This window comes from Sinocyclocheilus grahami, unplaced genomic scaffold (genome assembly GCF_001515645.1).
Source record: "Sinocyclocheilus grahami isolate Dianchi unplaced genomic scaffold, SAMN03320097.WGS_v1.1 scaffold118.1, whole genome shotgun sequence".
Classification (NCBI taxonomy): domain Eukaryota; kingdom Metazoa; phylum Chordata; class Actinopteri; order Cypriniformes; family Cyprinidae; genus Sinocyclocheilus; species Sinocyclocheilus grahami.
The window spans coordinates 704,948-732,261 of NW_015505297.1; the positions used below are offsets into that span (position 1 = coordinate 704,948).

General features: G+C 36.6%; 1 protein-coding gene across 1 annotated transcript in view; it reads left to right on the forward strand.

Annotated features, from left to right (window-relative positions):
- Positions 1-27,314, forward strand: part of LOC107589658 (neuronal PAS domain-containing protein 3-like) — a 181,871-nt gene that overhangs the window by 138,622 nt on the left and 15,935 nt on the right. Inside the window, exon 4 of the mRNA XM_016278161.1 lies at positions 17,859-17,941. Within this exon, the coding sequence (XP_016133647.1) occupies positions 17,859-17,941 (83 nt within the window). The remainder of the gene's footprint in view (positions 1-17,858; positions 17,942-27,314) is intronic.

Sequence of the window (27,314 nt, forward strand, 5' to 3'; positions counted from 1 at the left end):
GTAGAAGGTAGAAAGTCATACGTAAAAAGTCATGAGGGTGAGTAAATCATGACCGAATTTTCGGGGGTTTTTTTTGGCGAGATATCACTTTAAAGATGACATTTTGCAGAATGGTTCCCTGAGAAACTCGAGCAGAGATACGGTAAGTAAAAGTTTTTCTGCTGTGATTAGACGTCGCATGGAAAACACCTTCAGCGGAGGCTGCAGCCGTGAAACATGTTTGTATTCGCTGAGTTGAGAAATGTGGAGCCACTCTGGTGACAGCGTTTGCTGACATACATATTCATCCACGCCACTAACGAGTAGGGGAGATTACCTCATCACCTCAGTGGGTGTGTGTGTGTGTGTGTAATTTCTTGCTGAGGCAGAGGAGAGCCACTGAATTGCCTCACCAAATGCAGTAAATGGAAGCCCAGCTACATCACCCCAGTCAGCCCCCTCAAACCTCGCTGGATTCGCCCCAACGATCCATCTGAGAGACCCTCAGCCCCTGTCAAACGTTCATTCATGGTGAACGGACTAAAAATCCGCCATTGCTGTTGAATGCTCTGTGAAGTGTGTTCCTTTCAACAAGACGAATTTTGCCTGAGCTTCATGCCATATTCACCTGTCCTGTCCCAGTAAGCACAAGATGTGGAAGAGCCTTGCGTTCTAATGTGCATACTTCTGATAAGATCTAAAGAGCAGATTTAGATTTGCATTCTAAACCATAAACTGTGGTAAAACGTCTTCCAAATGATGTTCAACAGAGAACGTTTCGATGTGCTATCAGGGTGTAAGAGTGCTGCTGTATTGAGATAAACCCAGTTTTTGACCGTCTTCAGTAAATATGGATTATTGATGGAAACCTGTTTCCACCTCAAAGTAAAATAAAGGTAATTGTGACTATTTTTTGTAAATTACCTTTTATTTTTCCTGGTTGTGAATTTATAACTCACAATTTGGCATTTCTATTTCAGTTGTGTGATTTCATTGTATCATTGCAGTTTTATTTCTCACACTTGTGGTTTTATTTCTTATTTTAAACTTGTTTTTTTTGCTTTGGGGTGAAAAGAGGATTTCATAAGAATGTCAGCCATTTTAGAGGTCCATTTGTGCTGTCGTAGTAATGATAGTATGTGTAGTTATATGTGAGAACTGGAATTTTGTTTGAGTTGGGGGTGTATAAATGAAAGAATAATGCTGGAACTTGAAGCAAATCAGTATTAGTCATAGTTAAGATTTAATTGTGAATGTTGTCTATAATGATTATTTTGTATGCATTTTGTGTTGATATGGAATAGCTATAAGCTTACTACAATATCCCAGTCATTTAAGGGGTTTATGAAGTGTTAGGTTTGTGCAGCACCGCCACATGTTCAGCGTGTTTTTATTCCAGAGCTACCTGGCACATCAAAAGTGGAAATTAAGTAACTGAAAAAATATATTGCTGCTGTGTTAAAAGGGATTGTTGCCTTTTTTTAATCTGAATTTTCTCTCTAACAGTCATCTTTCCAGCATTTACATGCAATTATACAATTCTTCTTATTTGATGTAACTTAGTGTTGTCATACTGTGGCAAACTTGGTTCTTGACGGTTTTTAATCAATGTGGCATAATTTTTATGCCCTCATTGAGAGCAAAATACTGTGTAATTTGAGAGTCAATTGTGGACATAATTGAGGTTTAATGTACAGCTATGTGGAATTTTGGACCAATGAGAATTCACTATGGGCGGAGCTACCCAGCATGACGTCACAGAAATAGAAACAACCGAGCAGCAAAATGTCATATGATGCTTTGTTTGTCAAGGTCATGGCTGGTCAGGGCATATTATAGAGGGAATCTTTTCCTTTTTATGTGTTTACATGTTGTATTTTCATTTTCCTTAAGTCTAAACTTTTCTGACTGTGTGATTGAGTTGACCAAAGAAACCGCCTGTGGGACAGGGTTTGCAGTGAAAAAATCAAGTTTGCATGCAGTCAGCCGCTGTCTCATAGAGAAGCCTTTGCTGCTTCTACCTGCCTTCATTTGCTCTATTTTCTCTCGTCCTCCTCTTTAGCACATGATAAAACACTCACTCACTGGCTGCCTCTGACCAATCACGTTTGCAGTAGAGCAGTTAAACTGTTTTATTGCCGCCACCCTCAAAGCTTCGGAGTCTTTAATATTCCCTCTAATGTTAGATTAATTTCTGGTTTGCTAATGCAATCCCGGACAAAATACTTTAAACAGGTTTTAATGGGAGGGCTGGGGGAGCGAGGGGGGTGTTTGTGGAGATGGTGGATGGCTGGGAAAGAAGCAATCGGTGCACAAAAGCAATCAGGCCGTCGTGGAGGACAAAGCCAGCACTGCTTTCCTGAGGAAGCACCACAACATGTGAAATTGACCTGTTCCCTCACCTAATTCTCTGCCAAGGGCAAGTGTGTAAGGAGGGGCACACACTCACACACACACACACACACACAGGACTGTAGAAGAGATCCATTACACTGTCTTCTGCAGGAGAGATCTTAAAAACGTAGTGGAGAGGAGGCAGATAAGAGGAACGGCCAATAAGACCTACTGCATGTGGCTTTACCTGCACCATGTTGCTGCTCCATGATAGCAGCGACGACATCTTTGCATTTGTGGTAAAACACAGAGAAACAATTGGCCAGTACTGTAGACACATAGACACTGAGGAGGAAACATCTCCTCCAATGCTGAGATTAGTGCTGTTCAGTGGTTGGTTGTAATATTTTACAGTTGCTCCCTCACCGTCCTGAATATGGGATTACATCTTTGTAGTTGTGAACAGTTCTAACTACACGCTATCACACACAGGTTAGATAACAGAGCTGAAGGGAATGCTTTACAAAGGCTCTCAGATAATGCAGTGAACAAATAGGTCTGATAGCAGATCTTAATTAAATCGTGGTGATGCTCGATACGGTTTGGTCAAATCTTTCTTTAAACTGATTTAAACTGAAGTGTAACTCCATTGGTCTTTCTGCAATTTCATTCTTTAAATTGAATATAATTTAATATAAATAAACTTTTAATATAAGCAATATATAATATATTCATATATACATTTTAGTATGAATGTAATATAATTATAATGTTGATTATTATTATTAGTATTATTATTCATAGTCAATTATTTTTAATTAATTATTTTTTTCATTATATATCAAAATCAACATGAAATCAAAATGTATATAATTTAATTTATTTATATTATTTACTTTAAGACAAATTCTTGGGGTTATTGTGAATGTGTGTGTGTGTATATATATATATATATATATATATTTAAATAATAATAATAACAAAAATATAAATAATTATAAATAAATAATAAATGATTTTAAATAATAACCCCAGGATAACATTATTAGATGATGTTAACAAATAGCTTATATTTTTGCGTTGTATTTAGCAAACTCAAATTGCAGGTCAAAGTGCTCAATTCTGGTATTGAATATCCCGTTTCATGATCAAAATATTACTTGATGGCTAAATTAAATCCCACCCAACATTTGTGTGTGTGCATTGCATATATTTCACATAGAAATCCATCACATTATAGATGTAAATTTGTTTTTGAACATAGTTTCTTGTTGACTTTAGTGTACTGGCCACTTTGTCTAACACAAACATGTCTACTAGTGTAGACTAATCTTACGCTTTTATATAACTGACTTAAAGTTATCACCAATCTTAAAGAAAAAAATATATATAAAACTTAAATTAGATAAAGCGTTTTATGCAACTGCTCAGTGATTTCTGAATTTTGCAGGTTTTTCCCTTTTAATATTTGTTGAAACTGACCTGTTCTGAGCAATATTCATGCTCACCTCTAGCTCCACGCTGACCTCTACGTAATGAACTACTTGTAGCGTACTAAATCAGTGCGGAGTATTTAACACAACGGAGGAACTAATTCCTCCATTTAACTCAACGTTTGCAATGAGATGACTTGTACCCTAATGGCTAGTAATTAATTCTTACCACCTCCCTCTCTCCCTCCCTTTATATTCCCCTCCCCCCATTTTTCTCCGTCGTGCTCTGAGGATAGTTCTACTTTTCCAATGCTTTATCTAATGCATAATGTTCATTTCAGGCCCCTAATTAGGTTTAAATGAGAATTGGCTCTGCAGAAAGATGGATAGCTGGGAACGCATCAAACCACCCAGCATGTCCCGGAGTTGTGAGGCTGAAAATGCAATTTGGTGAAGCAGTGCTGCGAGGAGCGCAGTGTTCATTAATTTTTACGTGCAGGTACTATCCCAGAGGTGCACCTGACGTGCTCCGAGTCTACCTGGACATGAACACAAATACCGGCCCCTTTGACTGCCGCTTACTTTTATTGCTGCTTTTTTACTCTGCTGCTCCTTCCACAGGTACAGAAACTGTCCACAACCTAGTGAGCTGCCTAACTAGACAGCATTTTGAGTATTACAGGCACACTTTTACAGTAAGCTGTACAGTAGGCTAATATGCACCCTTTAGTTACTAATAAGCACTCTACCTTTTAGGTGTTAATACGCACCCTTCAGGTACTAATATGTACCTTTTAGGTATTAATATGCACACTTCAAGTACTAATATGCACCCTGTAGGTACTACATAATACATAGGTACTAATATGCACCAAATTGCTAGTGCTGGTTTTGTTTTCTCTTTAGAGGATTGTGTGATTAGCTTAGCAACATGCTAATGGAAAACTCGATTGGAATTAATTTTTAGTAGAAGTCAGCTTTACATAAGATGCTGTATTTGTGTGATGTGTGTGTGGAGTTGTTGTCTATGTAGTGTTCCAGATCAGTCACTTTTGAGGTTCCATTTCAGTTAGGATGTTGTCTTACAAGGCAGTTGTCTATGAAGGCAGTAAACAGAAGGCTTTGGACCATAGCAACAGAGCAAACAGATACACATTAACTCTAAATGAAAAGGCTGTTTCATAGTGGTCTTACACAGCAAAAATGCTGTTCTTACTCTTGGTATCTTGATCTTGTTTTCCAATAGAAATATCTAAACATATTTTAAAACAAGATGAGTTTACCTCAGTAGCAATCTTGCACACATATTAGTGTATTGTTTCAATAGCAGAATTCGTCTTTTTAGGCAAAAAGCATCTATCTATCTATCTATCTATCTATCTATCTATCTATCTATCTATCTATCTATCTATCTATCTATCTGTCTATCTGTCTATCTGTCTATCTGTCTATCTGTCTGTCTGTCTATCTGTCTGTCTGTCTGTCTGTCTGTCGTTCTGTCTGTCTGTCGTTCTGTCTGTCTGTCTGTCGTTCTGTCGTTCTGTCTGTCTGTCTCTGTCGTTCTGTCTGTCGTTCTGTCTGTGTCTGTCTGTCGTTCTGTCGTTCTGTCTGTCTGTCTGTCTGTCGTTCTGTATGTCTGTCTGTCTGTCTCTCTGTCGTTCTGTCTATCTGTCTGTCTGTCTGTCGTTCTGTCTATCGTTCTGTCATTCTTATCTATTTTTCTTGATTTCAGTTGATGCTAATTTTTCTACCTTTTACACATATGGGACCCTGGACCACAAAACCATAAGTTGCACAGTTCTATTTGTAGCAATAGCTAAAAATAAATGAAATGGATCGAAATGATCGATTTTTCTTTTATGCCAAAATTCATTAGCTTATTAAGTAAAGATCATGATCCATGTTGCAAATTTCCTACCGTAAATATATCAAAACTTAATATTTGATTAGTAATATGTATTGCTAAGACCTTCATTTGGACAGTTTTATAGGCGATTTTCTCAATATTTAAATTTTTTTGCACCCTCAGATTCCATATTTTCAAATAGTTGTATCTCGACCAAATATTGTCATATCCTTACAATGACCATACGTCAATGGAAAGCTTATTTATTCAGACTGACTGGTTTTGTGGTCCAGGGTCATATATGGCCTGATTTATATGCTCTTTTAAATGCTTTTATTACAATTAGATGTAGTTGTTGTTGTTTTTTATCTGATGTCTATTTGAGTGTAGCATTACTGAAGACTGTCTGGGTCAGTTTCATTCATCCTATATGAGCTTGTAAGCCTCCATGTGAGCATCATGACATAATGCGCTGTTCATCACTATAATCTGGGGCTCAGATACAGTACCTCTCTCTTTCTCTCTCCTTCTCTCTTTCTCTTCTCCTCACTGGATCATGTCATTGTGGGTTAGCTCCTAATTACTCTCTCCCAGAGACATTCCAAATATTCCCCTGGTGCTAATATTTTTCTGCCTCAACGACTCATTATGTTGTTTGGCAGCCTGAAACATCAGCCTTTCAATGTCTGAGCGCCGAGGCTCATGTACAGTCTTCCACCTCTACACCTCTCTTTTTCTCTCTCTCTTTTGTCTGCTGATCTGTTTCTACAACTACTCTGGTTGCCGTGGCATTACAGATTGTTCTGTGCAGTCTGAATGTGTCTGTAATCATCTATGTTATAGATTCAATAGCGTGACGCCTGAGTCTCGTTTCTGCTCACCTTCTGCTGATGGCACACAGCGATTATCCACCCCTTTCAGGCATCATTCTGCTGTAAGGCCGATCTGCCCAGTTTATCCTCTGTCTACTTATACTGTTGTTTCCTTTCTGTTCTTTGTGATTTTTTTTTCTTTTTCTCAGGTGTTTATTGTTCATACCTTAGGAAACTTAGAGTTATTACTTATGTTTTATTAAAGTATAACCCACATCAAATATGTTTCCCACTTAGATTAATGTATGTAAAATAGTAGTTTGGGTCAGTACAATTTCAACTGAAATCACATGAAAATATATATTTTTATTTTGTATTATTTTTTTGTTTTTGTTTTACTAATACTTATGTATATATAATATTACACATTGTTATACATATATATTTTTATTATTCTATACATTAAAATTATATAATTATATGTTATATATGTGTGTGTGTGTGTGTGTAGTTTGGGGTTAGTAATTTTTTTCCAGATTTGTTTTTTAGAAAGAAATACAATATATATTATATTATATTATATTGTTTCCCACTTAGATGAATATATATGTAAAATATGAATGTAATTATGAATTTCAACTGAAATAACATGAAAATATTAAGATTTAAAACATTTTTATTTTATTTTAGTTTTGCTAATGCTTATATGCATGTATAATATTACATGTTATTATACTTTGTATTATTCTTACATATATATTAAAACATATATGTTCTAAATGATCAGATTAAGAAATTAGAGAATTAAATGGAAAAGAAAGTTACCAGGTTGTTAAGAAATTAAATGGATTTAAAGTAAAGAATCAGTTTCAAATAACTACTGTTCTGTTTGACTGTTTAAAAATAATTAATTGCTGCTGATTTTCCATCACTGGAATATTACAAATATATCATTAGTATTATATTAATATATAATATTAATATACTAGAGAATTCTAGAGGAGATGCATGTGAGAATTACTGGAGACTTTTTCTCAGGAGAAATCATTTAGAAGCAGATTTAAGCAAAAGTCTCAACTCAGTTACTCTATTTTCAGTCGAGGAGAAACAAATGAGATACTAATGAGATCACTTTTTTTATTTTAATGGCTGCACATTCACACAGAATCATCTTAACTCTATTAGTCTTGAGCATTTTGCCAGGTAGGATGTATTGAAGTCAAGGACATCTGTGGAGGACAACATTGTGGCGTTTCAGTGCTCATGTTTTGATGTGTGTGTGGTGAGACGGTTTTAGTGTCGCATCTGTTAGACGCATGTAATGCTTGAGTCATGAGCTGTGAGAGGAAAGTGTCTGGAAAACACAGACTTCATGGTACATAGAGCGGCCTTGATGTTCCTTCAGCCCCTCGCAGAACACACCTCAACCATGACATCCGCCCTGATGTGTTTCAGTACAAAGAACCGCTCCAGAACTAGAGGAAAGTGGAAAAGTCTGGTCTTTCATTCGACAAGTTGTTTTATTTTTTGTAGCGGTTGTGTTAATGTCTTAATATTGTATTCTGTTTGACTGGATCATCCATGCTGAGAATTTCTCCCTCGGCTTCATCAGCGTGTGAATTATTAAACAGTGTAAGCAAAGTTTATAGTCTAGTGCTGACCAAGTGCTTGCCTAAATCCACCAATCAGGATGCTAGGAAATGTTGGAGTTCTGTTATATTTACCTACACTTCTCAAGTCAGAAGGGACAGCGTTCCACTGTTGCGCAGCACATGTCCTGCAGGCCTGACTGGGTTCGGTTGGGTTTCTGAAGAGAAGCCTGCTGCTGCACTTTAGTAATGGATTGTTTGTGTGTATGGCTGCACTGCAGGGCAGCACATGCAGCCTGCCTTGTGCTTTAATGCGGTTTGCCATAATGAATGCATTTCCAAATTAGATGAGGCTTTTTTTCCCCCCCATTATTTTCTTTTGCTCATCCCGTGGTATTGATTCAGTTGCGGTGCCCCCTGAACTTGACCTTGCTTGGGCTGGTCAATGTCAATATCTCGTCCTCCTTTGCCTTTCCTCGTCAGAGCATACTATCGATAGCTGCATTTAGCAACCGGGACTCTCAGGATATAAAGATCCATATGCATTTCGGAGGTGTCGGAATAAAGCATCAGCCTCTCGTGAGAACCAGAGAATAGCACAGCATCCTTGACTTAAAGTCAACATGAAATCAAACTGACCTGGTGCACGATTCTTTATCCTGAAGAAAATGGGTGTCATTTCATGTTCAAGACAGAAAGTATTTAATTGGATTGATATTATGGGTTAATGTAATTTTAAAGCAGTTTTATTAATTGAATTATTAATATGTATATACAAATTGTTATGCATAAATATTGAAAAATGTACAAAAATATTGAATTTACCCGATTTAATTATGATGATTTAAATTTGATTTAAAAATTAAAAGTTGACTTATCTTCATTTAAGGTCTTTTCTCAGCAAATATTCATATATGCAGTTAATTTGATTAATTATTCAGCTTGTCATGTAATTAATTTTTTTATGCTTTTAATTGATTGACAGCTCTAATTATTTTTCTCCACACATGTGGCCTTGATTACACTAGAAAAAAAGGAAGTTGTTTTAGAGGTGGAAAAAAGTTACTGCAGTTTGATGGATGATTATGAAAAAAAAAAAGCTTTAACAAAATATGGATGTTGTTTCATGTTCAAGACCATATGGATTTGATGGGATATTATTATTGGTTAATATTATTTTTAAGAATAATATTTAATTTTCTGCGATTAATAGTGTTTTCAAATATTATTTTAAAGAAATTATGAATGAATTTAAATAATATAATGTCTCGGAAGTATCTTCATTTAGGGACTTTTCTCAGCAAATATTCATGCAAATAATTTGATTAATTGCATATATGAAAACCAGGCCTGCTGGTCTTAACTGGTCTCCAAGCCTGGTCAGGCTGGTCCGTTGGCTGGTTTTAAAGGGGTTTTGGCCACTTTTCAGTGGTTTAAGTAGTTTTTTCAGCAGGAATGTTTATGAATGACTTGACAGAAATGCATTGACAGGTGACAGGCTTTAAAATCACAGTGTGGTTTAGGTTTTGTCTTTAACCATTATCTTTAGTCACTCTGTCAAATGATTCAGCGTTCTCAAGGTTTTCCAGTTAAAACAGCAGGTGTATGTTCACTGTGTTTTACTGCCATTTTTTTGCCGCAGCGGTGAAAATGAATGGCTTTTGTTCTTGAAATGGCTCTGCTTTGAGGATAATGCGAGCTGTGAGTGTGATGACGCTCTGTTTCGCTCACCGTCGGTTTTGATATGGATCGTGAGTGGACAGTGCTTGTCAGCTGGAGAGCTTGTGTCCCGCGCTCCCCCGGCCCTCTTATCTCCGTATCTGACACAGTTGTTTCTGCTCGTGATGAGAGGAAATAGCACGATGATAAAATACCAAATCACTTCAGCGAGGACTTCAGAGCCTCTACAAGCTTTCCATAGGAAATTATTCCTCACTGAGCGCCTCTTCAAGGTGTAATCTAGCATCTCCGTAGCAACTGAGCTGGAGATTTCCACTTGTGCCGCGTGCGTTTGTGCCGTACGTGTGTTTTAGGCACAGAGATAATACCAGTCACACTGAGAATAGTGAATGGGTTTGGGAGCTTTGGATGCACAACTCACTCTGTAATGCATCGAACTTATGGCTACCTGTTTCAGAGCTAATTATGCAGATAAACTGATTTTGAGTTGACTATTCAGAGCGTTTGAATTTTAGGGGCATTATCATGAGAGTATATTTTTCATATGTAACCATATAAAAATATCAGATACATCAACCAAAATAGCATGAACAAAAGTATATATATACTCATTCATTCATACTAAATTATTACATTTTGTAGATTTCTTTGCTGTAATGAAACTCAGCTTATAGTGAATTGGTTAATTCTTTTCTATGAATCAGTCAAACAAAACTGGTTTAATGATTCATTTCTCATCAAACAACTCATCAATCAGTTCATCAATCAAGTGTTCTTATATACTTTTTTAAGCAAAATATTAAAATACTTATATACTGCTGCTCATTTTTATATTTTTGATTGTTATGACAAAACAAAGACATTATTGAGAGCCATTGCTATTTATTATTTAATTGTATTAATGAAATATACATGTCAATTTGTATAAATAAAACAAATTGTGTTTATTGAAGTAGCAAAATATTACAATAATTAAATACTGCTTTTTATTTCTATATTTTAGATTAAGTTATAATTTTATAATCCTGACCAAGACAAATTGATGAAATATTTTTGAACCAAAGAAATATTGCTATTTATTATGTAATATTATGCATATACAGTGGGGAAAAAAATGACTAAATACTTTTTTGCCCCACTGTATATATATATTTATTTATTTATTTAATTTATTATTTTTTTCAAGGGCAATTTGCTTTTTTGTGTTGACATATTTCCCATTGAACAGGAAGTTGTGTAGGACATTAATCATTAACAGACATGGATTAAAAGCCAAAAAGCTCTTTTTTGATTTCATAGGGTCTTAAAAGCTGTCTATATGGGCAGGTTTTGGAGCAGAGCTACAGATAGAGAGAGACAGCGGGTGAGCGATGCGTCATTAGCACAGAATGAAGCGGCTTAAATTTTGATGATATAAATGAGGAGAAAAGATGAGCATGGATTATTGAACACATCATCATGAAAACTTAAACCAGTCAAAGACGTTAAAAGAAACTAATTAAAACAAATGTTTCAACCTCCATCTTCACAGGCATCACTTATTCAGAGGCCTGCGCGAGAAGAACGATCCAGTCCTGTCATTATCCCAACCACTGTAAATTATTTAATGACATTTGACCTGTGAAAACATTAAGAGCAGATTATTGGATTGAAGGACACCGGGTGGGAAGGAAAGATTTGACTTACAGTTTGAAATGTTAGAAAAGATAGATTATTACTGTGGAATTGTCAAAACATACAGTATTTTGTGATATAGAGCAACTGACATATTAAAAAAGTTAAAGTTTCACCCATTTAAGAATTCAAATAATTTTGTATGCATTTAATCAACAAGCTAATGTGTATTCTTTGCATATATCTCGGCAAATTCAATAAAATTTTATTATATATAGTAACCAGTGTTGGGTAAGTTACTCTGAAAATGTAATCAAATTACTGATTACTGATTACTCCTTTTAAAAGTAATCACGTTACTGTTCTGATTACTTTATTTCAAAAGTAATTAGTTACATTACTAGTTACGTTACTTTTTTCTCCATGAAATTTCTGAAATCCCAGCATACACGCTCCTGATAAATATTTGTTATTAAAGCATCAACATTCACAGAACACTGTTATTTTTAACTAAAGCAAGCGGCTGCTGCGTGCATGGTTTGGCATGGCAGAATGCCAGCAAAGAGCGCTGCGTTTTTGAATCTCTAAAAGACATCTCAGTTCATCGCAATCTCACAAATCTGTTATAACACAATAAATATATGCATAATGAATCTTTCATAATGTCTACAATTCATGTGTTATAATGAGAGGATTCGTGAGCATGCACATTTCAGCACTGCATTGCGTAATGCTGCAAACCCGTGTAATAGCCTAAATAGAAACTCTGCATACACTTGCACCTGTTAATCGTTTATATTTTATATTGGTACATGTTGCAACAATTTATTTGTTTTAGATATTTTATGTTTAGATATTTCTATTTTGTGGGAGTCTCGTGAATCATTTTATTCTCCCGCATCCCGCACACACGCGAGTGTCTACCCGCCCGCACCAGCACTCGTCCATCTTGTAGCACTCTGTTGCGTCGGGTCTGGCGGGAGCAGGTCTCTAATCCACTGGCACTGGACTCGACAGTGCATGTGCTACATCCTTTTTACAATCTCTAGATTATAAATCACTGCATTCGGTCAGCAATGTAACGCGGCAGTAACGTATAGAGACCTCGGCTTGTAACTATACTCTAATTACTATTTTGAAAATTATAACGCGTTAAACTACTCAGTTACTAAAAAAGTAATCAAATTACGGTAACTTGTTACTAAGTAATGCGTTACTGCCCAACACTGATAGTAACTCTGTTTCGACATATTATTTGACACATAACTTTTTCTTGTTACCTTTGAGTTTTATTTCTGCCAACTTGAACGTTTATGATGAATATGTCTGAAATGCACAATTTTTATTTCATTTTATGGCCACATGACCATTTGGATCCTGAAACAGTTGAAGCTGTGATTTTCTGAAAAGAAAATGTAGACATTTGAGCTCTTGGAAGTATAATTGAATTCCCCTAATGCAGACTTTGATGAAGGGTCTGGATTCAGTGAAACGTGGAACTCTAATTTCCATTTGCCCTGATTTCTCAATATTGCGGTATTGGTTTATAATCTCGTGAATATCAGCGTGGCTCTTTTGCGATGAAGAGTTTCTCTCTGAAATGCAGGCTTGGGTTTCCGCCCTCCTCTTTGAGGGACGTTTTGCTGCGTTCAAAGACAACTGAACAATGAAACAAGAAGAGTCTGTAATTTTCTGAATAAGCTAATGACATGCTGTGTTCGGTCTCATCTTTTCATTAACTCACAGCACTTTTACATGCGACTACACATGTGCACAAGATGTTGTGGTGTGTGTGCACGATGGGCCATTCGGTCCTGATCGGAGATCACCTTGAGCTTTATCAATTACTGCGTGACGAGACTCACTCCTGTTTAATGAGAGCAGACGTTGAAGCAAATGAACCAGGTGAAACATTAGAGAAATCTGACATTGTTCCGTTTAAATCAGCGTTATTAGAAATGACCCCATGTAGTATCCTGGTCTTATTGTGAATGATTTATTTGAAAGGAAATGTTTGTTTTCATCTTTCTTTAGCGTGTAATAACTTTTCACTTGACGTTATGAAACCCTCTTATTCATTTTCTCTCCTCCTACCATACTCATTCTGATATGTAACGGTACATTTCATGAATCAATTAATTTGTGAAAGATAAAATTTAGTGCTATCCTTTTTTTCTCATTTAGGGCATTTTTTACCTTGTTTGTTTGGAGCATTTGATTCAGATCTTTAGTTTGTTTTTTAAACATATTTGAATTCAGAAATCACACTTGGATCCACACCAAAACAAACCTGAGACCACCTCTGATTCAACATTAAAATAATTTAGTCCCTTTTTGAAACAAAACAAACTAACTGTAAGTCTGAAAACCCCCTTGATACAATATCTTATAATTTAATACCTTTAATCAACTGGACATGTAAAAATGGACAAATAAAAAGGGCTGTGAATTATTTTCACTTTAATTATTCATATTCTACAACTTTTGATCCTTTTATTATATTATATTGTATTTTTTTTTCTTTTTTCAATTTTAAAGTACACTTTTAATTGTAGTAAACGTTTCTTCAACTAAACATAAGTCTGAACACACCCTTAAAATAATAGCATGCAATGTAATACCTTAATATCTTTTTTTTCAACTGGAAATGCAAGTATGTAAGTAAAAATGGACAGTTTGCTTAAATGGGTAATTTTGCACAATTTTTGACAATTTATTTATTTTATTTTTAATTTTAAAGTCCACTTTAAATTATATTTAAAGTTTTTTTAACTCCCTATGAGTCTGAAAACACCCATCATATAATATCTTGCAACATAATACCTTAATATTTTTTTTCCAATATTTTTTATTTTTATTTTTATTTTTGGAACAAAATGAACTAACTACAAGTTTGAAAACACCCTTAATGTAATGCATTTTAATGAAATACCTTTAATCAACTAGAAATACATCAATTTATGCAAGTTAAAATGGCTATGAGTTGATTTTACTTTAAAGGGGCCATATCCTACTATTTTTGATCATTATTCTTTTCATTTTTAAAAGTCTTAATTTAGTTTTATGTGAATATTTTCCACCCTCTTTCTCACCTGGGAAGTAAACATGTTGGTTTTTCTACTGTGAATGTAAGAATTATGTATGCAAATGACTTTTTATAGCTATTATGATTGGCTAACCTCTTTGCATGTGAATTGAGTTAGTTAAACATTAGACATTGCCTGTACAAAAAGAGTTGTGTCGAGGGACAGATTTACTTTCTGAATCCTGTGATTCTAAGAACTAAGAACTGTTTTTTTGTGACTATCTTGACTGATATTCCCTAGTTCCCAGAAAACACATTCACAGTCCCGGTTAGATCCTGAAGGCCTTTCCTGATCGCTGCAGATTCAGTGTGACTGGTTAGCATTCCTTTACACATGATGAGTTTCGACGGATTATGCGACTTCCCATTGTGCCGTTCACGGCTTTGACGTTGTCCATGGCTTCCGACCGCGAAAGCATTGACAGTTTGATGAATTAGGCCTGACACTTGCCAAAATAGCCATCCTGCATGCCAGCTGCCAGTTGAGCATCTACACTCCGTTAATTGAATTGGCAATTTGTGTAACAGTACCTGCCCCTGAGCCTTTGGTGAAGCCAGGGACCGCCATTTAGCTCCAATAATCCAGGACTAGGGAATAAGAGGTCTAAGCTTCACGAGAAATTATTGCAGATTTAAAATGACAGTCTGATGCCTTGCTGCCAATTTCGAATTCAATGAGAAATAAATTAACAATAGCAATAATGTTGACTTATAAAAGTGAAAGTTAAATTGACTTTCTAATAGCACAAGCGATTTGAAATTGCCACTGCGGCGAGTAACAAATTGCATTTATTGCAGTCTTGCACCAAATGCTATTTGAGGTGTTGCGGGTATTGAAGACTAGCATTACATATTGAAAGTGTCAAATGGAAACAATATTGTCTCATAATAAAATGCCATTAGTCTATATCAGACGTGGTCTGTCCATTTGCATGTTCACGAATTGGCGTCAAGGATACTGCGTTTTTGGGATGGCGATACTCTGAATGAAATAGCATCAGCCTATATGTCTTTGACAATATACCAGTCCTCAATACACCAACCCTGTATATTTTACAGCGCTGTTACTGTATTGTGTGGGACTTATTAGGTCAGACGTGATGTATTTGCTCGTGTTTCCGGCGTAATATATTTGTATGTCCTCAATCTGCCATGGCAGAGAGCTAAACTAGAGGAGATGTATTATGGAGAATCATGGCAGGACAGACATTGTGTTGCCTCTGTGCTCCCGCGAGCTCTTTATTCATATATCATTTGCGTCATGAGCAAAATGAAGCAGATTAATAGAGCATAATTCCTGAGATCAATATGCAATTATATTAATCTCTCTGGCTGCTCGGGCGGCCGTGCAGAGGGATGGCGACACAGTCGTTGGACAGTATTGAGTGTAGTTAAACCAGGGGACATGAGAATCGTTTAAGATGCCTTTATTTGCCTTTTTCAATGCACTTGCTGCTTTATACTGTCTATAAATGTCTTAAAATCATGGATCTGTCTGCATTGGATCATGTTTGTGTTGAGAAGTCTGTTGAAACCTTGACATGTCATGTGACAGAATTTTTTAAAACACCACAGATTAGGCTTTAAGATTCAGCTGACTTGGTTTGTACTTTGTTTCGATAAACTCATCTGTGGTTCAACATGTTCACATTTTTCATTATGAAATATTAAGCGCAGAGTTTATAGTTTGAAAAGCTCCTCAAGGTCAAGGAATTTGGAGGACGTGTGGCTGATTTCCATGCGGTGGTCTTAAGAGAGGATCCTTGTGTGATGAGAGCTGTCGTCTTTAAGTACAGAGAGGAGGAGGAGGGTAATTTGAAGCTGGTCAAGTGACCTCTTAACTTTGGTATATTCTTCATTTGGTATATTCTACTTGGACTGCTGTTTTTTGGGTTCAGATGTCTGCTAGAGCACATTATATGCTTTGTTCACACTGGGTTCAATTCAGGTTTTGTTATTGATTTTATTTTATTCTTTACGGTGTCTTTATTGTATTGTGTGGGACTTTTTTTTGTAATATAATTTTATATTATATTTTAATATTTTTTTATTTTGTATATTTTACTGTGTCTTTACTGTTGTGTGGGACTTGTTTTCTTTCTTTTCCTTTTCATTGTTTTGTTTTATTTATTGCTTAATGTGAGGAATATTACGCATATCTATTATTATATTACACGTATATAATATTACACATGTTTGCCACGGTTTTAGAGGGAGGAAAAACTCATAGTAAATGTTTGCTTACTATTCAAATTTTTCTATGTATTTTACCTACTGTAGGTTCATTTTATTTATTCATTGATTTACAGTTTTATTCACGTTTGTTTTTTTGCCAAGTGTCAATATTGGACCTGTTTGTGTTGCCAAATCTTTCAAACCAAACTGACATCAAACAGACTTCCGTTTGTCCCAAAAGCTCCAGTGTGTTATTAAGCACATGTGTGCGCTGATTGCATGTGCATGAATGAGTGTGTCACGCTGTGTTTGATGTGCAGGTATGTGTGCATGGTTTCTGTGCGATCCTCAGGGTGTAAGAGCTCCCTCTGCTGTGCGCTGCGAGCCGCCGTGTCCGAGTCCCACCAGCTCAGGATTGTTTATGTTTCCACCCGCAGTGGCGGCTACTGACCCCGGCACTCCAGGGACAGAGCTGAGAGCCCGGCTCTCTCTCTCTTTCTCTCTCTCTCCCCCCCTCCCCCCCTCCTCCAGCTGCCGCTGCCCTTCCCGCTCATGTTGTGGCACGAACGTTCCTCCGGGGCGGACATAGGGCTTACTGCTGAAAGCATTGCCGGAGGGGAAAAGTGTGTTTACCCAGCTTGAGGCTCTCTGAAGGACAGAGGCCTCTCATTTGTGTCTCGGCCCCTCTCATGCTGCTCACCTGGGGCACGATGTCCTCCTCTCCCCGTTGCGCCCTCCCCGAATTGCAAAGCATTGTTTGCTGCTGGTCCTTGAGAATCCTTAAAGGCCGTTCAGTGCTTTATTACATCATTAATTGCACTTAATTCAGCAACATTACCCGAACGCCTGGCTAGGCTTGGAAAATTAAGTACAGAGCACTTTGTTATAAAATTCTCTATAATGAGCTCTGGTGGGACAAGGTCTGTTAAGTTTGAAATCACCCCAGGCCATTTTTTAGCAGAGCCTGAATCGACTTTAAAGTTGGAAACTTGGAAAAAATGCCCTGAGGGCACTGTTCTCCGGGTGCTTTGCAGCTCAATGGATGTGGCGATATTATTGCTGCTATAAACAGCGGGCTTTGTAGCGCCGAGCCCGGCTGAATATGCAGAAGGGAGCCGTTCTGAGGCTTTGATTTGCATCTGTGTATTTACAGTACCGGGGGCTTAATATTATTGGGGCGGAAGTGTTTGTTCAACAGTTTACCGTATCTGTTTAAAATCACACAGGTGGACTCCATTTCCAAGTTGGTTTGGATTTAAAGCGGAAGCGTGCCGACACGAGTGTACTCATGCTGTGTGCTTCTCTCCGCAGCTATCGGGTCCCAGCGGAGGCGGAGCCCCAGCGCTGTTGCCACGGAGATCTTTGAGCCTCACCTTGGCAGCCACATCCTGCAGGTAAGATAAGGTTTGAACTCTTTCAACTGTCTTTGTTCATCCAAAACACCCTGATGTTTTTGGTTTGAGACTAACTTGAGATCAACATTGGGTATGTAACATAATATGCATATTTAATACGGAAATTATGTAATGCACACAAGTTGAAATGTAATCATGAATCTGTATTTACCTCTCTTATTTAAGAAAGCAAGAAAAAAAGATCTGTATGAGCTGATTTTCTTCTTGCATAATTTTTTGTTTTTGTCACAGGGGTTTGCCGAAACACTTTGTTTTCATAAAGGTTGTGGTATTTTTTTGCTAAAAGTTTTTTACACTGCCTTCAAATCAAGATGAATAAACATATTACTGGTCACATTTACATTTCAGTTGAATCAGTGAGTTAATGTAGACTGTGCAAATTATTTTATATGCCATTTGCGGACGGCTTATAAAGAATAACTAGTAAATACAAGAAATTACCAATTCTAGTTGCCAGATTTTCTGTGGCAGCATAAAAATGACAATTTAATGTGCATTTCATTTTGTTTTACTAGCACTTTACAAGAGAGAAGTGAAAAAGAACCAAAAATATGAAAATGCCCAATATGCTTGTTATATTCTGACCAAAACAAGTTAATTTAATGTAATTACGATTTTAGTTGTACAGAACTCCAAAGAGGACTTGAAGGCAGCATGAAAAGTTATGTTTTCCCATCTTGGATGTCTTTGACGTCAGACATTTAGTAATCTGTTGTTTGTAAATATTCATAAGTAACTTAAGATGAACAGCAAAATCCAGTAGCTTATGAATAAGTTCTAGCAGGCGTTCTACAATGACCTGGATGAATGAAATCCGTCACAGATGTAGTAATGTGTGTGTTTAGAGATTACAGGTCTGTTGTCTCAGGATAGATGTGGCGTCTCTAAGCTGTTTAGCATGTGAGCAAATGAAGGATGACACTTCCTCAGTCTACCGGTGTTTCAGGAAAGCTCAAGGGGGGTGATTTTCGTATTTCACCTCATAGGGTAGAAAAAAACTTTTTTTATCCATGCTTAGCTACAGCACTGATGTCCTTTCAAATTCGTTTTAATGACACAGAACGAAAAGCGCAATTTACATCAGTCACCTGTGTCCACAAAAGCGGATTAGGAATATTTAAATAGCGGTTCGCTGGTCCCCGGACTGCCGGCGCTATTCCCTTACGACAGGTTAAGTGTGTGACAGCAAAGCGGAAATTTATAATTAACACCAATACCAGGCTGGAAGTCTGTCGAGGCGTGGCCTTTTCAAGGAAGGACTTGTTCCTGGAAAATTGTCCCCATTAATCTTCAGCTTAATTGATTGTAAAAAGTTTTAGGATGACATTTTAAAAAAAGCATGCTCGGCTGGTGACTGATCTGAAGAAAATGAACTAATAATGGATGCAAGACAGTCATTAGTTGTTGAGCGCCGAGGCTAATTTTAGACAGCGTAAACCGTGTTTGATAGTGTTTAATAAAGAGGATGTGGGGGAAGAGCTGCTAACCGGCCTTCACCTGCAAACAGATGCTCACATAATACACACACAAACATAAGTGCTTTTACATAGGTACCCTGATTCTCATTTCGTATGTCTTTGTTTTTTTTTTTGTTTGACTGATATTAAAGTTTTGTTTTACGACAGCATTGAGTTCTTCATTCTGGTTGGTTGATATTGGTTTCTCATTGGTTCATTTTGAAATATGAAATAGCTCCAGGTTTGTTGATAACATTACAGTTTTATATCACTTCACTATGTTCTTTCTGAACTAGTAATGGTGACTTGGCCTCTTTTAAACAAGATACAAGATAATCGTCTAGAAGATGCAAGATGCAAGTTTTCACAGTGATGCCATTTTTGGTTCCCCAAAGAACCTTTCTGTGAACCGTTCTTAAAAAAAACCATAAAAACATAGTGTGTAGAACATTTTTAATAATCTAAAGAACCCTTTTCAACTATAAAGAAACTTTTGTGGATTTGAAAGATTCCACGGATGTTAAAGGTTCTTCATGGAACCATCAATGCCAATAAAGAACCTTTATTTTTAAGAGTTTAGAAGATGAATAATTGATGACATGCAGACTTTATATACTGGTATACTGTTTTTAAGGTTATGTCAAAGTGGTGCACTTTAAAGTAAACAAAAGCAACATGGAATCAAAATCAGCCCCATTGACTTTTTAAATTCATGTTTCTAATTTAATTGTTAAAGATTCACCAAAGCATGATAAAAACTCGCAATTCTGACTTGTCTTCTCAGAATTGCGTGATAAATTCACAATTGCGAGTTAAAAAGTCATAATTGTGAGATATAAACTCGCAATTCTGAGAAATAAAGTCAGAATTGCGTGATATAAACTTGCAACCGCGTGATATAAAGTCGCAATTCTGAGAAATAAATTCAGAACTGTGAGATATAAACTCACAATTCGGACTTCTTTCTCACAATTCTGACTTTATAACACGCAATTGCAAGTTATAAAGTCAGATTTGTGAGATATAAACTCGCAATTCTGAGAACATATCAGTCTCCCCCTACCCCCCCCCCTCAAAATTGGACATTAACTCGCAATTGCGTGTTATAAAGTCCGAATTGTGAGCTTATATCTCGCAATTCTGACTTTATAACACAATTGCAAGTTTATATCTCACAATTCGGTGAAAAAAAGTCTGAATTGTGAGATAAAAAGTCGCAATAACCTTTTTTCTTTTTTATTCAGTGGCGGAAGCGGGCTTCCATAAAAAATGGTCCATTGTCAATTGTCAAAAGCACTGCTCACACAGAAGTCACTTTTAAACTATGCAGCTTTCTATTGGTAAACTCTCAACTTTCATCGGAAACTCCAGATTGTGTTGATTCTATTTAAATTACTGGATTTTTGCATTTCACACAATAACTGTGACTGTACCTTTAAAAAAACTGTAACCAATGATTCTGATCATTGATTTTGATTGATTGACTAATATTGATTTTCAAATTCCAGTCAAATTCTGACATGCTGTATAAAATCGAGTCCTAAAATCTTAATTTTTCACTAAATTTCATTCAGAAATTCATCACGTTATAGAATTAAAATGTGTTGCAAATGCCATTTGCAAAAAATGTAATAGTTCTTAAAATGTATGTTAGCTTTACAAATATGTATAGTTGAAACACTTTGAAAGTAAAAATTTTTTTTCTTGTTTCTTTTCGTGGTTTGCTGTTATGTGAACCAGCTGACCCAGTGACCAGATTTCAGCACAGAAAACCCTCTGTGCCTCTTTGTTTGTGCACAAATAAGCTTGAACACATTGAGCACCCAGTTTTGTCAACTCAGATAATCAATTAGCTGCTTTAATATGCAGGTCTGTGTGAAGGCAGCTGTTGTGGCGCTCTACTCTCTCATTCTGACTTGTCTTCTCAGAATTGCGTGATAAATTCACAATTGCGAGTTAAAAAGTCATAATTGTGAGATATAAACTCGCAATTCTGAGAAATAAAGTCAGAATTGCGTGATATAAACTTGCAACCGCGTGATATAAAGTCGCAATTCTGAGAAATAAATTCAGAACTGTGAGATATAAACTCACAATTCGGACTTCTTTCTCACAATTCTGACTTTATAACACGCAATTGCAAGTTATAAAGTCAGATTTGTGAGATATAAACTCGCAATTCTGAGAACATATCAGTCTCCCCCTCCCCCCCCCCCTCAAAATTGGACATTAACTCGCAATTGCGTGTTATAAAGTCCGAATTGTGAGCTTATATCTCGCAATTCTGACTTTATAACACAATTGCAAGTTTATATCTCACAATTCGGTGAAAAAAAGTCTGAATTGTGAGATAAAAAGTCGCAATAACCTTTTTTCTTTTTTATTCAGTGGCGGAAGCGGGCTTCCATAAAAAATGGTCCATTGTCAATTGTCAAAAGCACTGCTCACACAGAAGTCACTTTTAAACTATGCAGCTTTCTATTGGTAAACTCTCAACTTTCATCGGAAACTCCAGATTGTGTTGATTCTATTTAAATTACTGGATTTTTGCATTTCACACAATAACTGTGACTGTACCTTTAAAAAAACTGTAACCAATGATTCTGATCATTGATTTTGATTGATTGACTAATATTGATTTTCAAATTCCAGTCAAATTCTGACATGCTGTATAAAATCGAGTCCTAAAATCTTAATTTTTCACTAAATTTCATTCAGAAATTCATCACGTTATAGAATTAAAATGTGTTGCAAATGCCATTTGCAAAAAATGTAATAGTTCTTAAAATGTATGTTAGCTTTACAAATATGTATAGTTGAAACACTTTGAAAGTAAAACATTTTTTTCTTGTTTCTTTTCGTGGTTTGCTGTTATGTGAACCAGCTGACCCAGTGACCAGATTTCAGCACAGAAAACCCTCTGTGCCTCTTTGTTTGTGCACAAATAAGCTTGAACACATTGAGCACCCAGTTTTGTCAACTCAGATAATCAATTAGCTGCTTTAATATGCAGGTCTGTGTGAAGGCAGCTGTTGTGGCGCTCTACTCTCTCACTACTATTTAAAGGCATGGCACGGTAATATCAATAGTGTCTTTTTCTGCCACAACTCACATCATTTGTATATTTTTATAAAAGGCCCGTTTCTGGTCCAATACAGAGAGGTAAATATGAAAACAGAGAATATTTACTTTGCAAGATTTCTTGCAACAGTAAATAAATTGTTACTGTACCTTTAAAACTTTTTTCTGTGCACCCTGCTCTTCCTCCAATAGCCTCTCTGTTGGCCCGAGGGTGTTACGGTCCCAGTGGTGTCAGCACAGGCAGTGCCAGCGCTCCGGGCCACAGAAATGACCGTTATGTCCACTTCCGCAGTGCATTGTCATTTGCGTGGGCAGCGGGCCGGATTGATTCTGACAGCAGCGCTAGGTCATTAGCGGAGAGCTCAGAAGTCCTCTGTCAAAGCGCTCCACGTTTCCACCCAGTTAAATAATAGCATTTATATCACCCAGATCATGCTTAGCAAGAGATGAATTATAGATGCTGGGTTTGGTTTTAAGGCAGATGAGAGCTTTGCTGCCTGTGAAGGGCAAAAGCGCTGTATGGTCATAGACACACAGCACTGAGAGAGAGACTGAACCATTGTCTGTTCTTTTTGGGAGATAAGACTCGTCAGTAAATTAGCCGTGAGTTAATAGCTTACAAAGCTGTTAAATGTTTATGCTCACACATGTTTTGGGAGCCGCCATACGGCCTGACCTTGACTGCCATCAGATGAGCAGTGCTTCAAAAAACATCAGCGAGAAAGAGAAAAGGTGTGTTTTTATCATGCCAGACTGTTTTGCCTTGTAAAAATAAATTGATTCAAAATAATAAATTAATTAAAAAATAATAATAATAAATTAATTAAAAATACATTTATTAGAAAGCAAGTTACAGCATCCCCAGAAATAATTTGGTCAATTAAGTCACACTAGAATGTCTGAATATCATTGCATAAGATAACAAAATATTAAAGCCAGTGTCGTTCATCTGCAAGCATACGATACTGTGCTCTCTTTTAGTAAGCCATTTTGCATTTACATTTAATTAACTGATCACAATTTTTTTTAACTGCATGAAGTCAGTTCACCTCAAGTTTGCTTTAGAAACACAAAGTGGTATTTTCAACATTTTTCAACATTATTTATAGCCTTTATATAATTTATAACTTATTTTGTGAATAGTTTCATTTGAAAAGTGCTTGTGCTATCTTTTTTTCATATAAATGCCACTTGGTTTGATATTGTGTTATCTAATGGAATGATATTCATGCATGCAAAGCCTATCTATACTGTAGGTATTTGTGAAGCATTTGTATTTTAGATCCGTTGTTCAATGAGTGCAGGTTTATAGTGCTCATGTGGGAAACAGCTGGCCTGTGGTACAAATCAATTTTTAATGAATTAATCTTTATATAAGGTCTAAAAAATAAAGAAATAAATAAAGCGATGCAATAATTCACATGAGTAGGCATAGATCACGGACCTCAGCAAACCTCTAAGGGAGGCCTCAATATGGCTTAAATTGATTTAATATAAGACAAAACAACTATTAAATAAACAATTGTTGCTAAAACAACAACGACAACAAAAAACAAGATATCCCTTGTTTTATTGACCCCCTCAACAACCAGGATTACCACAGTCTTGGAAAAAACATTTCTAGACCTGGACAATTAATAAAATGCCATAAAATATGTATTTTATCAGGTAGAATTTATGTAAAAAAACATATATATATATATATATATGCATGGGTTACATTGGGGGGGGGCAAGGGGGGGCAATTGTTAATCATGGAATCCCTGATGTCGGCCACGCTGCAATTGGAGCGCTTAGCCAGGCGCTAAATACCCTCAGCGTGTTTTTGCAGCGTTGAGCAATGTAACCAATCACAGACATATCTGTTGATTTATTAAATGCAATGGCCAATCAGAAACGTTTTGTCAGAATTCACTCACCGCTGAAAGCGCTTCAGTTTTTAAGTTTTGTACGCTCGTGAATCATCTCATGACTATTCCTTATCTAATAAATGACAAGCAACTATAAAAGTCATGGGCCTTTGAATATTGACTATGGAGTATGGAAGGCCGTGGAGGGCAAAAAGGTTGAGGACTACTGGCCTGCATGGAATCTCCAGACTTGAATAGCATTTCCTGTTCTGATTTTGGAAGGGAATATATTTAAACTACTATAGACTTATTGGTATGGAAGCATATTCAAATGTGCCAAAATATTTAATAAACAGCAGGGTGGAGAACGTGCAGACTGTGGCAGGCTTTCCAGTTTTGTGGATATCTGTGGAGTTTTCTGCTGTTATGTGGACACAGATCGCTCTCTTTTGGGCATCTGCTGTTTTTGCATTCATAACAGGGATGTGCCAGGCAACATGTCAGAAACTTTCTGATCGTCACTGAACAAATTAACAGCGCTGTTGTTTATTGCTTATCGGTGGGTTTTGATGTGTTTTAGTGATAAAGGATGAAGAGTGTTCAGAGACACTGATCGACAGGGAGCCTTAATTACTGCCTGCATCTGTGTGTGTGTGTGTGTGTGTGTGTGTGTGTGTGCGCGCACCTGTGGCGAGTGATGGGGTGACAGGACACCAAACGCCTCTTAATATGTCTCGCAGCTTCAGGTTGCAGCACGCAATCTTTCATCAACTCCTTATTTACTTTCTTCTCTTTCGTTCTCTTGTAGTTTGATTTGGAGCATCGTCTTTTTGTTGTTTTTGGCTTGTTTGTGATGATAGAGCTGGGATTAAAAAGGAGAAGACTGAAAAAAAGAAAACACAGAGACTTTGAAAACCCTTCGATCTTCACACCGGAGGAAAGCGCAAAGACGACAGCTTTAGAAATGACAGCTGTTTACATTTGCATAACATCAAGGCGGAGCGAGGCAGTGTCTTTGAGCCCGTCTGTGTGCAGCTGTCACCGGCTGTAATCGCAGGTTGATTCGCGGTTCACAGGAATCGCCATCACGCTTCTCTGGCTCTTCGGTGAGATCAGGTAGAAGGTGGCAGAGAAGGAAAATAACACGCAGGGAGGGTGTTTTGTTACCTCAAAGCACCTTATCTTCTAGACGTCAAGATCCTCTCATACATGCAGATGGTTTTAGGGATGTCAGGCCTAGGGTTGGGTATCGTTTGAATTTGATCGATTCCGATTCCAATTCTTTTCGATTCCCAGTTTCGATTCCAATATGATTAAATAATGATATCAAACATTTATCCCGTGTCTGTTTTTTGCAAACCATTTATTGGAGCTGAATACCATGAACAAAAATCAACAGGCTACATAAAAACTGGACTCTTTAAGAGCTGTTTGTGTGCAAAATAGAACTGCATGATTCTGGATAATTTTTCCCCAAAGGAAATTGTGGTTCTCTCGTGAATCTGAAGAAAAAAACATTAGACAACTAAACAAAATCACATGTCATTTATGAATTAATGATTAAATGACTCACTCAAGATGTACTTGTTTCATTACTGGATGAATCAGCGTTCTTGAACGAATCTTATGTATGATTCAAAGAAAAATACATTTTAACAGCCCCTTTTCGCCACCTACTGGCGTAACAATATAATCGATAAATCTTCATTTGAAGTGTCAAATTACTTTCAGAAAGGTGATTTACTCTATTTTAATCGCTACCACATCGTACACACAGTTTATATCTGAACTATAAACGTTTATCCCAGTACTGTGATTTGAATGTTTGTTACAGAAATAATGATACTGTGTGGCTGAAAAGACTGTGAAGCTGTTTCGTTCATGACAGACTGCTGCTCTCTTTAGGTCAGTGGCAGTGCGAACGCAGATTTAAATGTTCAAATAACACTAGTGTGATCGTACTCTGCACGGATGAATCAAGTGATCACAACATTGATTGCACACGTCAAAGGTTGAGGAATGAAACAGACGAATCATTGTAATTTAGGAACAGAATCACGTTGGTGTTTGAATCGTGTTCGCGATCTTTAACGATCTATTAAATTAAAGTGCTTTGTCATGTTGGTGGTGACACCTCTCTTGCAACATGTTTAGCTATCACAGATAGTATAGATACTTAGCTTTTTTGGCTTCTGATCGCAAATGTAGCCAAACTTTGGAGCGCTTAGATTAGTGAGCAAGGTCCTGGCAGATGAAGAAAAAAAAAGCGCATAGGAATCGATAAGCGGAATCGAAATTTGAATTTGACAACAAGTATCCGATTCTGGAATCCCAACCTTAGTCAGGCCCCGGTCTGAGAGCTAAACAGTACGTCCATTTTGACTTTGCTAGGGTCATTAGTTCTAGAGGTTAAAGGGATACTTCACCCAAAAATGAAAAAGCTGTCATCATTCACTCACCTCCATGATGTCTTTGAAAAAAAAAAAAAAAAAAGCAATGATATGGTAATTATATGGGAAAGATTGAGAGCAGCAGAGGGGAAGATATTCATTTAATTTCAGCTTGTCTATCTATCTATCTATCTATCTATCTATCTATCTATCTATCTATCTATCTATCTATCTATCTATCTATCTATCTATCTATCTATCTGTCTGTCTGTCTGTCTGTCGTTCTGTCTGTCTGTCTGTCTGTCTGTCTATCTATCTATCTATCTATCTATCTATCTGTCTGTCTGTCTGTCTGTCTGTCTGTCTATCTATCATCTATTTATGTATGAATGTATTTATTTATTTTACTACCACCACTACTACGACTGCTACTACTACTAATAATAAAATAATGGCTGCAGATTACAATTTTTAAGTATTTATTTATGTATTGTAATTTTCCACTACTACTACTACTTCCAATAATAAAATAATGGCTTCAGATTACATTTTTTTTTCCATTTATTTATTTTAC